This window comes from Euphorbia lathyris, chromosome 10 (genome assembly GCF_963576675.1).
Source record: "Euphorbia lathyris chromosome 10, ddEupLath1.1, whole genome shotgun sequence".
Taxonomy (NCBI): domain Eukaryota; kingdom Viridiplantae; phylum Streptophyta; class Magnoliopsida; order Malpighiales; family Euphorbiaceae; genus Euphorbia; species Euphorbia lathyris.
The window spans coordinates 10,241,560-10,256,327 of NC_088919.1; the positions used below are offsets into that span (position 1 = coordinate 10,241,560).

The 14,768-nt window shown below is 35.4% G+C and overlaps 1 protein-coding gene across 1 annotated transcript; it reads right to left on the minus strand.

The window, feature by feature from the left end:
• Positions 1-1,851: 1,851 nt before the first annotated feature.
• LOC136208932 (uncharacterized) lies at positions 1,852-6,894 on the minus strand. Its single transcript, XM_066000228.1, has 4 exons — positions 6,442-6,894; positions 3,038-3,826; positions 2,565-2,612; positions 1,852-2,479 (listed from the first exon to the last, which is right to left on the minus strand). Exons 1-4 carry the CDS (start codon positions 6,625-6,627, stop codon positions 2,150-2,152), a joined length of 1,353 nt encoding a protein of 450 aa, XP_065856300.1. The 5' UTR covers positions 6,628-6,894; the 3' UTR covers positions 1,852-2,149.
• Positions 6,895-14,768: the final 7,874 nt, after the last annotated feature.

A 14,768-nucleotide genomic window follows, 5' to 3' on the forward strand; every position in this document is an offset into this window, starting at 1 on the left:
TAAAGGGTTCGGTTCGGTTAACTGAAAATGTCGGGTTCTTACATTCAAAACCAAAATCAAAAACTGAAAAAAATCTACATATATCAACCAAAACCAAAACCGTCAGTTCAGGTAGCAGTTTTTTTCAGTTCGATTACCGTTTTGACTGGAATTTTTCTCACCCCTAACTGAACTGAACTTAGTAAGCCCACTATTTATTTATAGCCTGGTGATGGGCCTGGGCCTGGACAGGCCCAATAGGCCCCTGAATTTATCAATTAGACAATGTCCAGCCATTATAATCAAGTATTAAAGATTATTAAAAATTATTTTATAGAATAAAACAGCTCTCAATTATGGAAATTATTCCATAAGTAAACGTATGTCCACTCCAAATTTTAATAGTGATGTTATTTAATACCAAATTTTATTTTTATTTTTATTTTTAAAAAGAAAAACTAAATTCAAGCTTAAAATCAAACCCGTTTCAACTTGTAAACTTGTGTCTAGGTTTACAGGTCAGCAGTTGAACCGCCCGAAGTGAACAGGTTTTCATCTATTATGAACAATGTAATGTTTGTGCTTCTGGACTGGTTTACCTATCGATTCGGTTGACCTAGTCAGGCGAGGGGCGGACCCACATTATGGCGGCCTTGGTCCTCCTAGTTAGCCCAATACACTTTAGTAATGGGTGAATGATTTGGACCCGTCAAAATCCTACCTGGCCCCCAGCCCAGCAAGCAACCCCCTTTAAAATTTTGGCCCCTTTATAACTTTATCATGCATCCGCCCCTGGACGAGTCTAACAACACTAATTGTAACAAGCCAAACCTAGGTCCGCTCGGTGTCGGTTCATTAATGTCTCGAGCCAAATCTTCTCATGCCGAGCTTTGACCGAATTGAGCTTAAACGAGCTTTGATCGAACCGAACTTTTACCAGATTCATCGTATATGCATATAGAAGTCAAAAAAAGGTAAAAGAAAACCTATAACATACCCTATATGATTTTAAAAGATTAAAAAATACAATCACTTGTTATGGCTGAACTCTAAAAATAGTAGCTAATTTGGTGGTAGGATAAAACAAACTCATAGATCACAAACGATCTTGTTACCGATATGGTTGCATATGAACGGTAGTTGTTAGTGCCACCAGTGTAGATAACAAAGTAGAGATAAAGAACTTCATGGAGTTAAACTAATTAGTCTTCAGAGTTTGTATTTTGAACTTTAAGTTCCTTATTTTTGGTTCCGTTAAGTGTTCTTCTACGAGCCTTGTGAGTCGAGAGTTAGAATCCATGACTAATTACTCCTTTTTTTTGCACATAGTCATTAATTATTTTATATTGAATTAAATATTAATGAAATATACTCCTTCTCTTTTATATTACATATGCTTCTAGAAAGTTGCACAAAAATTAAAAATATTAGAAAAAAAAAGACTCTATTATCCCTTATTTATTAATTTCACTATTTATTTATTTGATAATAAGTCCATTATTCTAATTAATATCCATAAATCCACGTTTTATAACAGAAATAAATTGACTTAATGTGTATTAATCATATTAAAATGATATATATTATGAAACAAAAAAAATCTCTAGAAAGACATTTAATATGAAAAGGTGAGAGTATATAGTAATTAAAAAATAATCGGAGTCTGTTCTCGAATTTTCGAGTCGAATTTAAGGAAAATATCGACTCGTTAATGTCCCAAGCTGATCCGAACTCGAGCTGAACCCACCCGAATCGAGCTTTAACTGAAATTTGAATGAGTCGGACTCGAATACAAAACCGACATTTAAAACATCGATTTTAAATGTAAAGAAGAAAAGTAAAACATGTATATATATTGTTAATAAAATGCAATAAAATCAAAAGATCAATTGTATTTTCTCACATCACAGGGTAAATTCCCTTTTTATAATAATATGACACATTCTTCACTAATCAATTACATTTTGGAAATCAAAACATGTCTATATTCTTGTTAATATCTTTCCATGTAATTTTTCTCACAAAAATCAATCAATTACTAATATACATTTTTAGTTAATCATTAATTAATAAAAGAATCTTAATCAAATGTAACAAACCCCAAAAAAAATAAAAATCACAATCAATATTCATATAAGTGAGAGGGACTTCAAAACGGAGCAAAACCCGTTTACATACCCACCGCGAGTTGAAGACTGCTCATCCCGACTCGTAAATTTCCTCCATTATCAGCTTCTTCATTGTTCATCTCAATCTGATGAGCAGATGTGTTGAGATTAAGCCAAGGGTGTTGCAGACATTGCTGTGCAGTAGGCCGCTTCTCTGGTGAAAAATCGAGAAGCGGACAAAGAAATTCTGCGAATTCTCTTGCATCGTTCTCGGCAAATTTGTATCTGTCAACTAGTACGCGATCCAGGGGACAATATTTGAGTCTTCGAATTCGTTTTAGATCACCGTGCCTATCGAAGAAGTCCTTGGAACGTGCTCCTCCAATGGCTATCTGCAAGGCGAGGCAGGAATCGAGAGGTAAATGGCCGAAAAGTTATTAAATATAGATAGAAACAGCTAAGAAATCGTTATCATACCTTTTTCGGCATCTTTCCGAGTAGTTCCATCATTAAAGCTAAGTGATCCTGAAACCAAAACGGAACTTCCATAATCATTCGCGTTTGACAATGAGAAGAATCAAGACTAGTTCATTATGCAAACTATAATCATTCGCTTTTTTCTTCCAGAAAATTCAAACTTAGTACGTTAACCGATTAAATAAACAGACTTTTTCACAATAAGCTCTCCCGAAAGGCCAAAATGTAGCACAGAAATAGCACATAGAAGTTGTTTGTCTGGATAAAAGGGAAGAAAAGTAAAGTGTGGTTGATACGGATCAACCGAGTACTTTCTTTTCCAACAAACACACATTTGCTGTCACAGAATGCATATATGATGAGAATAAGGCGAAGTAAAGCACAAACCGAGTATACACCATTTTATCATAATCATGTCGAAACAGTATTTCATATGCAAGTAGATATATGCTAGAAAAGGGATAGGATCCTACCTCGTCTTCGCTAAAGTCTTGTCCATCCTTAGGAGCAAACATCATGTCACCAGTCGCAAGTTCAAAAGCGGTACAAGCAAATGACCACATATCAACAGAGAAAGAATAGCCAGATCGCAGAATGACTTCCGGAGCTCTATACTGTCTCGTCTGGATCTCTTCTGCAAACAGTTTTTTAGCCCAACATGCGTTTCCGAAATCAACAACTTTGCACCTAACATCAACCCCTTCCAAGCGTTTTTCTGATTTTGCCACACCAGAAGCTCGTCCCATTGAACCTCTTCTTTCTGATATCTTGGCAACTGCTCTCTTTGCTCTCCGTTTCAACTTCTTCTCTATGAGATTCATAGTAGCTCCCCCATTAAGCATACCTTCAGGCTTTTCAAGAATCGGTGTAACGCCAGACCGAATTGGATCCTTGGCAGGATCAATCGTGGAAAATAGAAGAATATTTTCAGGTTTTAAGTCAGTGTGGATCAAACCGAGTTCCCTATGCAAGTAATCGAGGCCTAGCAAAATACATTTGCATATTTCTCTAACTTTATCGAATTCGAGACCTTTGTATTTTTTATGCCTGATTAGCCTTAGTAAACTGTCACCGAGAAATTCAAGGACCATGCAGTGATGTTGCCCGTTCGGTCCTGTGTGCTTAAAGTGGTCAATCAGTCTCACTACACATTTGGAATTAGAGGCATCACCATTTGCTATAGCTGAAAGGATTTCAATCTCGTGAATTGCGGCTTGAGCAAATTGTGCTGCACTTTTCTGGATCTTAAGAGCGACATAGTTCTGTAACAAAAGAAAAGATAAATTAAGATAGCAAGAAACGAGAAGCTCCCCGGATTCTAATTCAGGCAAGGCAACGAGTAAAGCCAAAAAAAAAAAAAAGTTCAAAGTCTTCAAGTTCCGCGAATTGTCATAATTTATAGTTTTCAAGAAGATCTGCATTAATAAACACAAGAAACAGAATGTCCGTGGATGTGAATAATTTTAAAGCTCCCTAAGGTTCCATCAAATACACAAATAGGATGTGAATAATTTTAAAGCTCCCTAAGGTTCGATCAAATACACAAATAGGTCCTCAAATTTTCAAAAAACTGATTTTAACATCTTCTTATTTGGCCAAATGAAGTCAAAACACATGTGAAACACCTAATGTACCGTTATACCAACTTTAAGCGCAACCGTAACCATTTTCTGCAGAGGTTTCTACAACTGTTAAATCTCCATCTCCCTAAATTTCTAAACATCAATTACGGGACCTACTAACTTTAAAGCTCCCTAAAGTTTGATCAAATACACTAATAGGTCCTCATATCTCCAAAAACTGATTTTAACATCTTGTTATTTGGCCAAATGAAGTCAAAACACATGTGAAACACCTAATGTACCGTTATACCAACTTTAAACGCAACCGTAACCATTTTCTGCAGAGGTTTCTACAACTGCTAAATCTCCATCTCCCTAAATTTCTAAACATCAATTACGGGACCTACTAACTTTAAAGCTCCCTAAAGTTTGATCAAATACACTAATAGGTCCTCATATCTCCAAAAGCTGATTTTAACATCTTGTTATTTGGCCAAATGAAGTCAAAACACATGTGAAACACCTAATGTACCGTTATACCAACTTTAAACACAACCGTAACCATTTTCTGCAGAGGTTTCTACAACTGTTAAATCTCCGTCTCCCTAAATTTCTAAACATCAATTACGGGACCTATTAATTTTAAAGCTCCCTAAAGTTTGATCAAATACACTAATAGGTCCTCATATCTCCAAAAACTGATTTTAACGTCTTATTATTTGGCCAAACGAAGTCAAAACACATGTGAAACACCTAATGTACCCTTATACTAACTTCAAACGCAACCGTTACCATTTTCTACAACTGTTAAATCTCCATCTCCCTAAATTTCTAATAATATAAGACATCAATTAAGGGACCTTTTAATTTTAAAGCTCCCTAAAGTTTGATCAAGTGCATTAATAGGTCCTCATATTTTCAAAACTGATTTTAACATCTTGTTATTTGGCAAAATGAAAGCAAAACACATGTGAAACACCTAATGTACCCATATACTAACTTTAAACGCAACAGTTACCATTTTCAACAACTGTTAAATTTCCATCTCCCTAGATTTCTAATAATATGAGACATACCTATTAATTTTAAAGCTCCCCAAAGTTTGATCAAATACATTAATAGGTCCTCATATTTTCAAAAACTGATTTTAACATCTTCTTATTCAGCCAAATGAAGTCAAAACACATGTGAAACACCTAATGTACCTGTATACTATCTTTAAACGCAACCGTTTCCATTTTCTACAAAGAGTTTCAACAACTGTTAAATTTCCATCTCCCTAAATTTATTTCTAATAATATGAGACATCAATTAAGGGACCCAAGCTCCCTAAAGTTTGATCAAATACTTCAATAGGTCCCCATATTTTCAAAAAGCCAATTTTAACAGCTTGCTATTTGGCCAAATGATGTCAAAACACACGTGAAACACCTAATGTACCTGTATACTAACTTTAAACACAACCGTTACCATTTTCTACAGAGAGTTTCTACTTGTTAAAGCTCCATCTCCCTAAATTTCTAATAATATGAGACATCAATTAAGGGATCAAGCTCCCTAAAGTTTGATCAAATACATTAATCGGTCCTAATATCTTCAAAAACTGATTTTAACATCTTGTTATTTGGCCAAATGAAATCAAAACACACGTGAAACACCTAATGTACCTGTATACTAACTTTAAACACAACCGTTACCATTTTCTACAGAGAGTTTCTACAGTTGTTAAAGCTCCATCTCCCTAAATTTCTAATAATATGAGACATCAATTAACGAACATATTGACCATGTTGAATCCTAAAATCTTTCTGATTCTCACAAGCAGAAGCGTACACACATCCAGTTGTTAAACTTTGAATCATGTGCCTAGCGGACAAATTAATTGAATCAAGAAGTAATAAATTAGACTCTTCATCATATGCTAAACTTAAGCTTGGCCTCTGCTTTATTGCAGTAAAATCCACAGTGATCAAATCTGTAACGCTTTCTCTAAAATTAGTAATAGGCAGAAACAAAGCTCAACATAAGGACACGTGTAGATTCGATGGTTACGACAGTTTGAATAACCTAGATTTAATATTTCCTCTTTATAACTTAGCTAAAAGTCAAAAAACATCATCGATGATCACATCGATCTCATTGAAAAAAGCTTTAACCAAAAATAGACAACAAAAATATCAAAACATGATGTAGAAATTAGGCATTTATTAATAAAATCATCGCATGAAACAATAATGACATAGGAGCTGCATCAGAAGCAATTGATCACGATTGGGGGAAAAAAAGTTAGATCAAACCAATAATTAAAAACGTACAGATGATTGAGTATCATAAGCAAGCCAAACGGTCGAAAACTGTCCCCAACCGAGTTTCCTCTGAGCAATGTAACGGCCGCCGGAAAATTGATCGCCAACTCTAACAGCATGATATCCACCTTTCCTGTAAGAGTCAATTCCCTCATCATCCTCAGACTCAGACCCCGAAGAAGCTGAACACGACATCGTTTGATAACACCTAAGCGAGCTGGATCAGAGACTCTGAATTTGCTTGATTACTTTTGATTTGATTGAGATTTGAATTTGATCTGATGGATTGAGAAAAACTTTTGAAATCTGATCAACACACACGGAGAAATGAGGAAACTTGGGATTTGGGGTTAATAGTGGGTGAATTTAGGAAGAAGAAAAGAGGAGAGGAGAAGAAGAAGGAGAAGACTGTGAAATTGTGTGGTTTCTGATACAAAGTAGTTTCCACTTTTTTCTCTTTTTCTCCTTTTTCTCTTTTTCCCTCTTTAAATGGAGGACTTGAGTTTACAATTCTACCCTCCAATTTGGTGTTTATGAAATAATTAGAAATTACGACAAATTTAACCCTAACGTTTTAAGTGGAGTGCATATGTAGCCTTAACGTATGAAATTTTACAAATGTAACCGAGTTGAGCATGCAGCTTTCGTGAAGGGAGGTGAATATCTCCATAGGATGGAACTCTATGGACACTATGGGGGCTCCGGAGTTAACCCATAAAAGGATACAGAAAGTCGCATCGGAATGGAATGTTGGTAGACGTATTGACGGGATGCTTAAAAGGATAGACTCTTCGGTAAATGGGATAGACCCCTTTGATAGAAATTGGTTAGCTGAGACATGAAAAGTCTTCGGGCCGCACGGGGTTTTGGTCTGGTTCAGACCTGGCCCGTGACTTTTAGCATAATGTTTCCAAGCAGAATCAATTTTAGTCATACGTTATTGAAAATTTAAAAAAAAAATTGTTTGACCATTGTCACATTGGACTTTCCAAACAAGTTTGTCGATAAATTGAAGCAATTTCGTATATTCTTTATTAGTTTTTTTTGTAACTATATTAATAACACAGTAAATATTTTAAACAGTTTGATAAAAAAATTGTGATAAATTTATATGTAATAGATTTAGATTTTAGTATATTAATAGAATTTTTATAATTTTGTTAGTAATACATTAAATATCTTATCTATAATTGATATTTAAAGGTCTAAAATAAAAGTTACATATCAGTAAAACCAGTTTTTTTTTCTAATTTTCGATAATGTTAAGAACGTTAAAGTTAAATTTATACAATTTTATACGTTAAGACTAAATCTGCATTTTCGTTAAAATATTAGGATTAAATTTGATTTTTATCCACATAATTATTAATGTTTGTGTGTTGGGGTTGGATGGGAATTAGGTGAAGCTTCACCAATCAAATAGTTTTTTGGTGATGCATCGTTAGTTTGGTTTATTTATTTATTTTCATTTCTTTTACTTGTTTTTCATATTTTACAACTTGTTTATGATTTGATGTTTGGAGGATTTTTAATTTTAATTTTATTTATCTTTTTGTATTGTTTTTAACATTCCAATTGCATTATCTTACTTGTCCACCTTAATTAATCAATCTTATCATGTCAAATTAGAGTGGATTTTCTTTTAAGGGAATTTAAATATCATAAAATGATATTTTTAAAAATATCAAACACAGACTATTTAGAAAATATCACAAAATTAAAATCAATATTTCTGAAATATTTTTTAGAATTTCATAAAATATCAAACACTATATAAATATAGGGTAAATTACACACATGGTCACTGAACTTCAATTCTTAACAGTATGGCAACTGAACTTTACACTTTTCAACACCGATAGCCACGCAATGCCTCCAAACGACCGTTGACGGCCTAAAAATAAAAAATCCAAAACATAATGATATTCTAAGGAACTTTAATTCTTGAAAATTTTCGTTTTGAGGTCATTTAGGTGTTGTTTTGTTAGAAAGTGAATTTTTAGAGAGAGAAAGTTCCAAAAAATATGATTTTGGAAAATAAAAAATATGGTTTCATGATAAATGTCGTTCTGAACAATTTTAATTCTTGAATATTTTCATTTTGAGGTCGTTAACAGTCACTTTGAAGAGTTAGTTAAAATTGAGTGGTCACCGGTGTTAAAAAGTGTAAAGTTCAGTGGTCATACCATTAAGAATTGAAGTTAAGTGACCACAATGTTAAAATGGATAAAGTTGAGTGTTCATGGATGTAATTTACCCTCAAAATATATAGTAAATTCTTTCTACTCTTAAAAGGTATTAAACTTTAATCATTTTAATATTATGATGATTGAATTTCAAATCTTAATAATATGACCACTAAAATTTTACACTTTTTAACATCGGTGACTACTCAACTTTAACTAACTCCTCAAAATGACCGTTAACGACTTTAAAATGAAAATATTCAAGAATTAAAGTTGTTCAGAACGATATTTACCATGAAAACACATTTTTTATTTTCCAAAATCACCTTTATTTGAGCTTTCTCTCTCCTAATTAAACAACACCTAAATGACCTTAAAACGAAAATTTTCAAGAATTAAAGTTCCTTAGAATATCATTAACTCTTCGAATTTTTTATTTTGAAGCCGTCAACGGTCATTTGGAGACGTTGAGTGACCACCGATGTTAAAAAGTGTAAAATTCAATGGTCATACCACTAAAAATTATAATTCAATGACCATAATATTAAAATAAATAAAGTTCAGTGGCCATGGGTGTAATTTACCCACTCTTAAAAGAACATCCAGAACAATGTTTTCAAATCTAATCATTTTATGCAAGCGATCTTTCTAATACTACAACAATCTACAAAAATTGATATTTCGATTACAAAAACAGAGATATAACATGATCTAAAAACAATGTCACCGTAATTTTCATCCAATTAAAACAATAAAAGTTCTCTAAAATAAATAATAGGATAAAGTATTAAAATAGGTTTATAGTTTTTGGAAAGTATCAATTTAGACTGCACGTATAAAATAGCATCAATATAGGCTTAACATTTAAAAAATGATACTAATGTAGGCGTCGATAACTGAACGTGATACGTCATTCATATTACTCCGTTAAGTTCTGTCAATTGTACGTGGAGAGAGAAATCAGAACTTAAGGGAGTAATATGAATGACTTGACACGTTCCATTATCAATGTCTAAATTGGTATCATTTTTTGAACGTTAAATCTATATTGATACTATTTTTTATAGATGGAGCCTAAATTGACAGTTCTCAAAAACCATAAGCCTATTTTAGTACCTTATCCTTAAATAAAACGCACAGAAACATCAAGTTTTCTGCACTTTAAATCAAATTTCAAACCATTGAAAATATTAATAAGACATAAAATAAATAATGTCTACAGGATGCGAGATTTTCTATTAATAGAGGTAGCTGTAATCGAGTCGATCCGTGTTTTGACCTGCTCAAGATCGGCTCGCTATAAAATTAACAAGCTCGAGCCCAATCCGAACTTTGGCTTGCTCAACCTCGGCTCAGCTTGTTAGAAAATAAACGAGCTCGAATCGAGCCCAAAATCCTCTTTGAACTTGGTTCAACAAGAAAATTATCTAACCATAAATTTTCGTCATGTCCGGGGCTAATTTTTAGGTGCCTATCAGAGCCTTGTCGAGAACTTTGGGTTGAAATTCTTGTCATGTCTAGCGAAGACCTCTTCTGAGAGGATTGCTCGGATGGTCGAGCTGAGAGAATATGCTAAAAGGTTGTCTAAGTAGCTTCCATGCTTGCCACACCCAATCATGGGTCTGACCTAAGAGCTTGATTGCTCACTTGTTTTTCAGAGGTTGACCTTGTTGAAACACATTTCCACATGATTTTGATTTGACAAAATTATTCCCATGATTAAAACAATTAAATTTAAGTGCTTTGATTTAATTGTACTAATGAGTTTGTTCAATGTTGAGTAAATTAACTAACGAGAACAGGAACTAAAAGCCTATAAAAGAAAGACAGAACGAAGTCAGCATAAGCAAGTCACACAGCAGAAGCTGAGTGGAATGCAACTCAGCCTTACAAAAGAAATGTCTTCTTCAGAAAAGCTTGAAGGCGAAGCCGCTGAGTCAAGCTGAGTAATAATCAAGTCAGCGTCAATGATCCGTCAACTTGGCAGACAAGGTCTGACACAAATCAGAAGTCTTGGAAATCTGTTTCAAGGACCTTTTCGAGATGCATCTGACTTTTGGCAAGAAGACAAACCTGGCGCAAGAAGACAAACTTGGGGCAAGAAGACGAATCTGGCAAACCTAGCTCCTGCTAAAAATAGAAGACAAGATTGGCCTGCAGGTTTGGAAGCTGACCACGTGATGACGAAGAAGACCGTTCTACCCACAACGGCTATGTCGAAATTCAAATCACTGGCACCCCAAAGATTGCTATAAATAGGCCAAATCATCACTTGGATCATACATACATACATACAAGAGATATACATACAGACAAGCAAAATCTTCACTAAGTGATAATCCAAAATAGAAGCTGTCTGAAAAGAAAAAGCAAGCTCTTACACCAAATTCCAATCATTGTGTAAAAGTCTAGATTGATTTTGTCATCTAAAGTGTTCTTTGTTATATTAAGAACAATTTCTTATCATTTGTAAAAGGTTAGAAAGGTGAAGCTGAGTACTCGGTTATAGTACTCAGTGGTAGAGAGAAGCTGAGTACTCGGTTATAGTATTCAGTGGTAGATATGATTGAGTAGACGAATAGAGGACGGTACTCTTGCATACTCAGTTGCTATTATAAACGGTTTGTGCTCTACCTTTAAAGAGCTCAGTAGGGGATTGAAAAAGCTCAGAAGGATTCCGGGGACTGGACGTAGGTGGTGAGGGCGAACCAGGATAAGTCTGCTGAGTAAACTCTAACCCTTTCTCTTGATATATATAATATATATATATATATGTATGTGTTGCTTGCTTAAAATTACTCAGTAAGTAATCTGTACAAGCTGAAGCTGAGTAATCTGAGTGCTGAGTTGGAAACTGACTTAAGTGTTACTTCTCAACTCACAACTGAAACAGCTCTAGTCAGTATCTGATTAAAGCTGTCTCACATCACACTCAGCCTTGCTGACCTAAAACTGAGTTAAACTATCAAACATTCAATTAAGTCAGCATTATTAAGCGAAAAAGTTATATTAGTTCCTAACCCCCCCTGGAACTAATCCTATTACGTTACACGGGACTAACAAGTGGTATCAGAGCTCAGTAGCTCACTATTCAAGATAAAACTATCTTGAGTTGATCCCTGTAATGGCTGAGAACAAAACTCGTTTCCTTCCAGGAAATCAAACAACTCAGATACTCCCTAAGGGATTATCTATTAGTCAGCCTCCTATGTTCTTTGAATCTAATTATACATTTTGGAAGAACAGGATGAAAAAATTCATTCAGGCAACAAATATGAGTGCATGCCTAGCTATAGTCCAATTCCCTTTTGTTCCCTATGAAATCATTGATGGTGTAAAAAGTGTCAAAAGCGAGGCTAAGTGGTCAGAAGATGATCTTAAGAAATTACAACATAATGTTTTGGCTATCAATATGCTTCACTGTGCGTTAGATGCTGCAGAATAAAATAAGATTTCAGGTTGCGAGTCAGCACAGGAAATCTGGAAGAAGCTGGAGGTTACCTATGAAGGAACCAGTAAGGTCAATGAGTCCAAGGTGAATCAACACATGCGGCTGTACGAGCTATTTGAAATGAATGATAATGAGGACATCTCTGAGATGAATGCAAGATTCACCAACATAATCAATGAGCTTAAAAGACTCAGCAAGAACTTCACTGAAGAAGAACAAGTGAAGAAGATTCTAAGAAGTCTTCCCAAGAGCTGGCAAGCAAAGAATACATCGGTTGAAGAAGCTCAGGACCTGACCACGTACAAGTATGATGAGCTCATCGGATCTCTGCTGACCCATGAGATCTCCATGAAAAAATTTGAGGCTAAAGAAAAAACTGAGGACAAGAAGCAAAAATCTCTTGTCATGAAAGCTGACTCAACCGAAGCTGACTCATCAGATGATGAGGAGATGGCCATGTTTACCAGGAAGATGAAGAAGTTGTTTAAGAAAAATGGCAAGTACAGCAAAAGGCCATTCAAAAGAAGCGATAAATACAAAGCTGAGTCTAGCGACAGCAGACACAAAAAGGACAGCTCAAAGCCTGTTACTTGTTTTGAATGCCATCAAGCTGGGCACATCAAATCAAGTTGTCCCACCTTGAAGAAAGATAAGAAGGGAAGTAGAAAGGCAATGGTGGCCACATGGAGTGATAGTGATGAGTCAACCTCGTCAGAAGCTGATGCCACCGAGTCAGCTAATATCTGTTTCATGGCTAACGAATCTTCTGACCATTGTCTCTCTGAGCAAGCTGACCTCTCTGACGGATCTGATCATGAGGAACATACAACTGAGGTAATGTCTCTACCCTTGCTTAGAAATGAAATTATTAATGCCCTGAGTGATCTCTATACACTGATCAAAAAGTGTAACAAGAAAATACGAGCACTCAGCAGGCGGTGTGATGAGATTGAAGAGGTCAAACTCAGTGACCTCCGACATCTTCTCCAGGACAATACCAGGCAAGATGAAAACTTGAAAATCATGCATGGGTTTGTCTCTGAAGTCCAATCATACTCTAAAAAGCTGAGAAAGGACATCACATCCATACAGAACCAGCTGAGTTCATCGGCTAAGAAAAGGTTCTACTCAAAGACTGAGTATTCGGGTACTTATCTGCAAAGACGGTACACTTAGCAGAACAGTCAGTGTGACTATTGTAGAAAGAAAGGACACACTATAAAAGTGTGTTGGTATGCTCAGCACCATCATGTTGACCAAAAATGGAAATACCCCCAAAGAGTAGTTTATTGTGACTTTTGTGGGAAAAATGGCCACACTATAAATATATGCCGTCACAAAATTAAATATGATACATCACCTGTTGACTCTAACAAGCAAGGACCCAAAAAGACTTAGGTACCTAAAGACAACTAGTTACATTGCAGGTGAGCCTGAGGTGTGCTGAGAAGTCAAAGTTATGGTACATTGACAACGCATACTCAAGGCATATGACTGGTGATGAAACTCAGTTCATCACACTTGTGCATAAACGAGGAGAAAATGTAAGTTTTGGAGACAACAAAAAGGGTAAGATAGTAGGGTCAGGTACTGTTGGTGGTAACCCTACTATTGAGTCAGTCTCCCTAATCAGGGGTCTTAAATATAACCTACTGAGCGTAGCTCAGCTGTGTGACAGCGGTAGAAAGGTTGTATTTGATGCCACTGAGTGTAGGATACTCGAGGGAAAAACAAATGAGTTGATTTTAACTGCCCCTCGTGTTGAAAACGTTTTCATGCTAAACCTAGAAAAGAAGTTTTCAAAGAATATATGCTTAGTGTCAAAGGAAGATAATTCCTGGCTATGTCATAGGAGACTTGGTCATGTAAGCATGGACCTCCTTGCAAAATTAGCAAGAAAGTAATTAGTTGAGGGATTGCCCAAACTCAGGTTTGAGAAGGATCAATTGTGTAGTGCTTGTCAGCAAGGTAAACAAACTAAAAAATCTTTTCAAAGTAAAAATGTAGTCTCAACTAAGCGTCCATTAGAGTTACTACACTTAGATCTTTTTGGACCAGTCTAGCCGCTGAGCTTGGGTGGTAAGAGATTTTCCTTGGTCATTGTAGATGACTTTTCTCGGTACACTTGGATCATCTTGCCGAGTAGCAAGGATGAAGCTTTTGAGATGTTCTCAACACTGGTAAGAAAACTTGAAAATGATAAAGACCTAAAATTAGCTCACATCCGAAGTGATAATGGCAGAGAATTCAAAAACCAACAATTTGATGAATATTGTGAAGTCAGCGGTATTGACCACAATTTTTCTGCTCCTAGAACTCCTCAACAAAATGGGCTGGTTGAAAGGAAGAACAGAACCTTAGTTGAAATAGCTAGAACAATGCTGAGTGGGAATAGGCTTCCAAAGTATTTGTGGGGTGAAGCTGTCAACACAGCTTGCTATATACTCAATAGGGCTCTAATCAGACCTATACTTAAGAAAACCCCCTATGAACTTTGGAAAGGATGAAAACCCAACATTAGAAATTTTCGTGCCTTTGGTTGCAAATGTTTTATTCTGAATACTAAAGACAACCTTGCTAAGTTTGATTCAAAAGCTGATGAAGCTATCTTCTTAGGGTACTCAACAAACAGCAAAGCATATAGAGTGTTTAATAAATGAACTCAGGTCTTAGAAGAGTATGTACATATTGAGTTCGAT

Excerpts from the sequence above, each read along its gene's own strand:
- LOC136208932 (XM_066000228.1), bottom strand. The coding sequence starts at position 6,627 with ATGTCGTGTTCAGCTTCTTCGGGGTCTGAGTCTGAGGATGATGAGGGA. Across the intron at positions 2,613-3,037 it reads AAGACTTTAGCGAAGACGAG|GATCACTTAGCTTTAATGAT; the intron begins GTAGGATCCTAT and ends TTTTGGTTTCAG. Across the intron at positions 2,480-2,564 it reads TCGGAAAGATGCCGAAAAAG|ATAGCCATTGGAGGAGCACG; the intron begins GTATGATAACGA and ends CTCGCCTTGCAG.